General features: G+C 41.3%; 1 protein-coding gene across 1 annotated transcript; it reads right to left on the bottom strand.

Moving 5' to 3' along the window:
• Nucleotides 1-3,162: 3,162 nt before the first annotated feature.
• On the bottom strand, nt 3,163-6,745 carry LOC149300892 (complement component 1 Q subcomponent-binding protein, mitochondrial-like). The gene is made up of 6 exons (XM_089484675.1): nt 6,532-6,745; nt 5,513-5,663; nt 5,228-5,315; nt 4,689-4,784; nt 4,199-4,324; nt 3,163-3,309 (listed from the first exon to the last, which is right to left on the bottom strand). The coding sequence occupies exons 1-6, from the start codon at nt 6,743-6,745 to the stop codon at nt 3,163-3,165; spliced, it is 822 nt and encodes a 273-aa protein (XP_089340801.1).
• Between the last annotated feature and the right edge of the window lie 1,476 nt (nt 6,746-8,221).

Raw genomic sequence — 8,221 nt, forward strand, 5'->3', positions numbered from 1 at the left:
GACCACACTGGGTGCCGCTCCTGTCAGCTAAGAACAGGAAACCGGGGGTACAATTTGCACAGGCTCACCAAAAGTGGACAATGGAAGACTGGAAGAACATTGCCTGGTCTGAGTCTGGATTCCAGCTGCGACATTCAGAGGGCAGGGTCAGACTCTGGCATAAACATGAAAGCATGGATCCATTCTGCCTTGTATTAATGGTTCTGGCTAGTAGGGGTGGTATAATGGTGTGGGGGACTTTTTTCTTGCCACGCTTTGTGCCCCTTAATACCAATTGAGCCTAGATTATTGTTGCTGGCCACGTCCATCCCTTTATGACCAGTGTACCCATATTCAGATGGCTTCCAACGGGATAATGCACCATGTCACAAAGCTTACATCTTGGCCTCAGTTTCCTGTTAGCTGACAGGAGAAGCAGCCAGTATGGCTGCCTGCTGCTGTAACCCATCTGCTGGAAGGTTTGACATGTTGTGCGTAGAGATGGTATTCTGCTTACCTTGGTTGTGACTAGTGGTTATTTGAGTTACTGTTGCCTCTCATCCCGACCCATTCTCCTCTGCCTTCTGACATCAACAAGGCATTTTCATCCACACAATTGCCACTCACTGGATATTTTATTCATACCGTTCTCTGTAAATCCTAGAGATTGTGTGTGACAATCCCAGTAGATCAGCACTTTCTGAAATCCTCAGAGCAGCCTGTCTGGCACCAACAACCATGCCACATTCAAATTTATTTAAAAAAACCCTTTCTTCTTCATTCTGATGCTTGGTTTGAACTTCAAGTTGTTTTGACCACGTCTACATGTCTAAATGCATTGAGTTGCTGCTGTGTGGCTGATTAGCTATTTGTGTTAACAAGCAGTTGAACAGGTGTATGTAATAGTGGCCTGTGTGTGTATTTATATTTGAATTTATCCTTAATTTTACAGAGCACAATGCTTCAGCACCCGGGTTTATTCAAGTGTGATGAGTTCATACGTCATGTGTCACCACAGGAAACTGGGCAATGCACTTGTTAGCTTCACCTTTGGTACAACTTATATTACAATGAATATCTTATGCAATATGGATGCAAGCTACAGAGGGAGTGAGGGGAGCTATAAAAAAATTCCTATACCATTTCATTAAACTGTCAATGCAATAATAGTGTTTAAGGAATTAAGACACTTTTTTCCCTCACTACAGTGTCCTTTAATAGGGATAACCTGCAAATTTGACAGATTCAGAGGTGCTAGAGGTGGGGAAAGGCTTGGAAGGTAATTTAAACCCTTATCAGAGTTCAAACTGTTACTTGTGATAGATCCTTTTTCACCATTCACCAGGATCATTGTATTTTTGTCTGTGTGATTCTTCTCTTTGGATCCTGCTTGTTTCTGACCTTGATTTTTGATCTCTGCCTGTCTATCCCCTTTGCCTGCTCTTTTGGTTTTCTGCTGCCATACCCTGGTTTAGTCTTCCCACCTTGGTTACTATTCAGAGGAGTCGGTGCAGCCAAGTCCTTGAATGGTGTCTGCAGCTCAAGCGTGTACCCTCCCATTGGAGTGGAATCTCGCCAATCTCACAGTACTAAGTGGGGACTATCCTACCTGTTCTACATTACTGGTTTATTTTCGATACTGGTAGCTGACAACTGAGATAAAAAAAAAAAAATTTTCCCCCACAGCTGAACCTGGAAGTCACAGTTCATGTTATTTTTTTTTATTTTTAAGGGTTTTGGTGCTTCTCCATCCCTGAGTTGTGGGAATTTTTTTGTTTGTTTTGGTATCATAAAACAAACTAGGGCACATAAGTAACAGAGTAGTTAAATAATTATATTCAAGGGTTGGGGATAGAGTAAGGAATAGTGTAGGGTACTTTTAGTTGATAGTGAAAGTGTTAGTTATACAATGTTAGGTTAGAGTAAGTGTGGAGTGTTTGATACAGCCACTGATCACTGAGACCGATCAGTGACCTAAAGTGACACTAATCAGTGATCAGAATATTACTAATGCACAATATGTAATTAAGACTAATAAAATAAACCTATTTGGTATTGTTTTTTTCTTTCTATGAATATATATGGAGATCCTCATCAGATCAAGAAACTTCATCCCCTGATGCTATTCTCATAATGAAGCACATTTAGGTGCAAGAGTTTCTGGATTTGCATTTAGACAGCTTGCATACCTACCCCCCTATGCCCCTCATCTCATACACTTTCTGGGTAACTTGTATCTTTTACCCGTAGCAAACTGTTGTTGCACGTAAGTAATAAGCAGAAGTGGTTTAGGGATCGTTAAAACACATGTACAGGGCTTTTGTGAGTATCAGAGTAGACATTGTATTGAATTTTTTTTTTTGTTTCTCTTTCATGAAGGACTGATGGCCCTTAATGACTTGTAGCTAAATTGGTGAAATTCAATTTCGGTAATTTTACCAAATCACCATTGACATGACCTATTTACTAACCTAGAACTTAGCAGGTTAGGTGAAGATTTTAAGACTTTGCACTATAAACTGCTAAACATGCCTTCCATAACAAGTTTATGCTGGAGAAACTTTAAATCACTGACAACATTCAATCATGTATATACAAACACATTTACTAACCCGGGTCACACCTCCTTACTGCAAATATGAGCTGATATATTTGATACAACGCCCACTTAAGTGGACACAAACTAATATGTTTAACCAACCAAAATATATTGCAGATGACGAAGCGAAACTGTTGCTGAGAAGGTATATGTCTGGTCTATCAAAAAAAGCAATGACACATTTCAAGATTCATTTTTTGTTAAGGGATTTTTACAAAAATGAAAATGACATAATATTTTATAATAGAACATACAATATCGAGATTAGTGCAGAAACTACTGCATGTTGAAAGAAGGCTAGTTGCAGCGTTTGGTTGACACTGGACTTTCTCAGTTGCTGTTAAACAAGGTAAGAGAATCCTTAATTCTTCTCGCTCCATGGAAGAGATCATAACTCCCAGCTGTGGCTTTGATGGATTGAAGCACACACACCCTTTCCTAAAATGAAAAAACTAAAGAAAATGTGTACTTCGGCATCTTAGCGGAAATTTCTCCAACATTTTAAATATCTAAAATGCTAATTATACTAAAATGTTGAAGTTTCAATATATGAGGAAAACAAGAAATCCCTATGCCTCTCAGAGTTAACATTTAACAAAGTTTTTCAGATTCTCCAGGAAACGAATATATTCTTGATGTTCCAAAGCAGTGCTAAGTTCCACAAGCTCATCAGCAAAAGTGTTGTCAATCCCCCGGTCAGCCAGGAAATCCATCAAATGGTCATACAGGGCCTGCAAGAGCAAGACGGTTTACTCATATGATGCTTTTTTTCCCCCCTTCAACATAAGATCCACAGACTGATTGTACACAAACAAGTACAACTTGTTATTTACCCCATAAAACATATTTAATAACGTACTTATAAGAAAAGCAGTTGAAACATATTGCAAAGTGGAATTTCATTCATGGTTTATCCAAAGGACTCCAGCTTAATTCCACTTAGCGGTTACATAGACTAAATCAGATCTACATAAAAAGCATTTATCTGGTCTGTGTAACAATGCAAAGTATTTATGGCAGATGAGAAAGAACACAATAGTTGAAATAGTTAACCAGTACAAAAAGGAATTGGTAGAACATGTGAAGGATGGGAGCACATAAAACAAGCTGAAGCAGGACATATGCAAACCGAATATTGTCCAGTGCAGCAAACCTATGTGCCCAATTAACAATAATAATGGAGAAAGCAATCAAACATTTCAGATGTTAGAGAAGTGAAGCAATTACAGGAATAACATTTGTATTGCTTGCTATGGTAACTGTACCAGTACTCTTACTTAAATAGTTATTTTTTTCCAAGTTTGCTGCAATGGAAATTCTAGTATAAAGATCTATGCGTGCAATACAAAGGTATGCGGCTCTAAATCAAATGTATACCAATGCACAGTTAAATGGATGATACAAAAGCAAATTATACCGCCTGGGATAGGTTTCCAGTGGATGGAGGATTAGAGAGTATATATATATATATATATATATATATATATATATATATATATATATATACACACACACATACATACATATACACACACACATTAATGTTTTATCTGAAATACAGAATATGTTATCACCTTATTATTAAAAGTATCAGTTTGAGTGAATTGTAACAATACTCACCCAGTCAAGAGAATCTGTGTTTAGTGTGTAGCTGGTCTCTTTCCAGTCAGTCTCTCCTGTTGGCTGGAAGCTAACCTCTCGAATGGCAAAAAGGTCACTTTCCTCCTCTTCTTCACCACGACTTACCTTCATTTGGAAGAGAGAAAAGAAAAATGAATACATTTATAAGTGAGTGTTTTCATCTTACCCACTACTAAAGACAATTCTGTTGCAAAGTTTTAAGAGTAGTCTTATCACTTTTGTAACCTATTAAATATGTTCCTGCAGTTTGCACCGTTCCTTTGGCCACCACAGTAATGCTGCTTCATCCTTCCTGATTTAAGTCTACATTGTCAGACTTTGCACTAGTCTGTTAAGCATAGTTAATGAGGTAAGTTGAAATCCAAGAATTCCCATGGACGGATGTATGCATTATATAGAGCCAACCTGGCTCTTCTTACTTCTTGCTGGGGATACTATATAGGGAAAAATTGAGTTCAAAGCACACTACCTCATCTTCAGGATAGTGACAGTCAAGCACCAATGTCTCATTGGTATCCTGTTTTGTAACTTCTACAACAAAGTTGGGAGTGGATACAAGGTCAGGCTGAAAGACAAAACAAAAAGAAAGTATAAATTTTTTATTTTACAAGGATGCCAATGAACAACATGGATTAAAAGTCTACAAAATTATTTACATGCTTACAAAAAGTGGACTATTCATTTTAGTGGTAGGAATAGTGGAATAAGATTACTCCGGCAGCCAAGTTGACTCAAACTTATGACTGCTTTTTGAAGGAAATGCCAGCTGGGCTTAAATTAGAGTGCCAGATATATCAACATAATTATTTAGCCCCCGTTTTCCCATTTATCAGCACCTTGTTTGAACAAAAGTGAGTCTGTTAAGTGAAAAAGCAGTAAAGTTACATGTTATTGAAGGGTTATCATTGGACTATTCCTTCATAGTATGACTTATTTATGGTGCTTTATTTAGCACCATTATACCCTACAGTGCTCTACGAGGGGGACATACATTAAGCTTGCATTTACCTCATTCTCCTCAGCCTTCTGGCCTTCTTGTGTCTCCTCTTCAAAACTGGGTGGGATGCTGTTATTGGTATTAAATGTTACTGTAACCCTTGAAATGAAAAATAAGCTTCCTTAATATAAATCCAGTCATTAAAAAAATACTTCAACTCTCGTGTATTATATCATGCTGTTCATATGAAATATTGTGTTAACAGGCATTCTGATAAACAGAGACTACTGTTAAACGGTGCGGTCACTAAAATAGCAAACAAAAGAAACAAACCAGAGCAATATATTGACACTCACTTTTCCCCTGCAAGTTTGCGTAAAAGCTTAGCTTCTGTGCCATTCACTTCCAGTTCCCATCCACCGGTCATCTTAGGCATGGATTTGTGTTTCTGGATCTTCTTTTCCTCTTTGATTTCATCATTGAGGAATTCTGCAAATGCCTTGTCTCCTAAAGCAATAAACCAAATATATGTAATACCTGGCCTTTAAACTCAATGCCCCTCTATAGTAGCTTGAGCACGACTTTCTTCTACTATTCTCCAGACTAATCCCGGCACAAGCAGATGGGTAGCGCCATAGCTAATCACGTACTATTCATTGAAAGTTTGTACACTCACCTAAATGTTCTATGTAGCATTTTAAATTGCTTAGAAAAAGGTGATCATTTACAATGGAAGGTTACAGTCCATACTTGAGGGATCAATTTAGCTAAACATACAACTAAAAGCAATTAAGCATAGCATTTCTACAGAAACCTCCAGAGTTCAGACACAGATTTAACTCGCACTTGCAAAGGCTTTAAAAAGCAATCACATCAACTACATTTATAGAAATCACTGAACAAAATAAAAGTATTCACAGCTCAACTTATTTAACCGAGTAATGGATAATACCCAACAAATAGCCGTTACAAAATATAATACAGTGCTGTGGATCCCCTAGAAACAAGTTGTTGTTGCAGATATTTTGGGGCCTCATGTTCCTTTTACAATGTGCCTCCCCATAAGATTTATGGGGCCCAAGCACTATGAAGGGGGCAGGACGCTCATGAAATACTTACCCAAGAGCTGCTTGTCTCTACACGAGAAGTGGTGATATAAGCACACGATCCAGTGTACATGTTTACTCAATCCCCTTAAACCAATACATTAACAATGATAATACTACTTCGGCGGGCTTTAAACAGGTGGATTACAGTGATTATTATAACGATATGTATTTTACTTTCTAAATCCTCCAAGGACAGCCTGTCTGCTTCGCTTCTTGTGTTACACCAGCCTATGATTTTAGTAATACTGCGCTGCTATCTCACTTACCCTCCGTATGTAGCCCGCCGCAGCCACAGGACACGGCTGGGAAGCCCCGATAAGGATAGAGGAAAGTCGGCCTGAGAGCAGAGCTTGTGCCGCCGGGCACCCACAGGGAGCGGGTGAAGGAACGGACAGTGCCCAGTGAGCCGAGCACTGCTGGGGGTCGTGAGGCCGCAACCCTGGCGGCGGAGAGCAGAGTCCTGGACAGAGCTGAGAGCATGGTGCAGCCTTAACTCACGTGTGTGACAAGAGGACACCGTGACACCCCTAACCTTTCACCTCCTCAAACGGAAGTGTCGCACAGGAAATTGCGTTAAGGGGATTACCAGGAAAGACAGACCATAGTCTTGACGTGTGCAGGGAAGGTAGCGGCTAGTTCATACCCAGTAGAAGGACTCTGGTGATGTCAGCAGACCATGTGACTGTGTGGTCACATGGTACAAAGAACTACAGGAAGAAGAAGAAGCAGCAGCGCGGGACGTGCAAATGACTGCAAATGGGCAGTGCTGGGCTGCTGTTTCTTTTTCAATAACATGGGATGTGAGGATGAAGCTTTAACAGAGCTCCTGAAAATACAGAATATTATGGAGGCAGAAGAAAACTTGAATCTGTGAAATAATTCACAGTGAGTCTCTCTCTCTCTCTGTGCCAGTGAGCGTGTGTCTCTCTCTGTGTCAGAGCGCGACTCTCGCTGTGTCGGAGCGCGCGTCTCTCGCTGTGTCGGAGCGCGCGTCTCTCGCTGTGTCGGAGCGCGCGTCTCTCGCTGTGTCGGAGCGCGCGTCTCTCGCTGTGTCGGAGCGCCTGTCTCTCTCTCTGTCGGAGCGCCTGTCTCTCTCTCTGTCGGAGCGCCTGTCTCTCTCTCTGTGAGAGAGTAAGCGCCAGTAAGTCTCTGTCTCTCTCTGTGCCAGTGAGTGTCTCTCTCTCTGTGCCAGTGAGTGTCTCTCTCTCTCTGTGCCAGTGAGTGTCTCTCTCTCTGTGTGCCAGTGAGTGTCTCAGACTCTCTCTCTCTGTGCCAGTGGTGTCTCAGACTCTCTCCTCTCTGTGCCAGTGTCTCAGACTCTCTCTCTCTGTGCCAGTGAGTGTCTCAAACTCTCTCCTCTCTGTGCCAGTGAGTGTCTCAGACTCTCTCTCTCTGTGCCAGTGAGTGTCTCAGACTCTCTCTCTCTCTGTGCCAGTGAGTGTCTCAGACTCTCTCTCTCTCTCTGTGCCAGTGAGTGTCTCAAACTCTCTCCTCTCTGTGCCAGTGAGTGTCTCAGACTCTCTCTCTCTCTCTCTTTGCCAGTGAGTGTCTCAGACTCTCTCTCTTTCTCTGTGCCAGTGAGTGTCTCAGACTCTCTCCTCTCTGTGCCAGTGAGTGTCTCAGACTCTCTCTCTCTCTCTCTCTCTCTCTCTCTCTCTCTGTGCCAGTGAGTGTCTCAGACTCTCTCTCTCTCTGTGCCAGTGAGTGTCTCAGAATCTCTCCTCTCTGTGCCAGTGAGTGTCTTAAACTCTCTCCTCTCTGTGCCAGTGAGTGTCTCAGACTCTCTCTCTCTCTCTGTGCCAGTGAGTGTCTCAAACTCTCTCCTCTCTGTGCCAGTGAGTGTCTCAGACTCTCTCTCTCTCTCTCTTTGCCAGTGAGTGTCTCAGACTCTCTCTCTTTCTCTGTGCCAGTGAGTGTCTCAGACTCTCTCCTCTCTGTGCCAGTGAGTGTCTCAGA

Source organism: Sceloporus occidentalis, unplaced genomic scaffold (assembly GCF_023333645.1).
Source record: "Sceloporus occidentalis isolate IW3139 unplaced genomic scaffold, rSceOcc1.0.p SCAF_22, whole genome shotgun sequence".
NCBI lineage: Eukaryota > Metazoa > Chordata > Lepidosauria > Squamata > Phrynosomatidae > Sceloporus > Sceloporus occidentalis.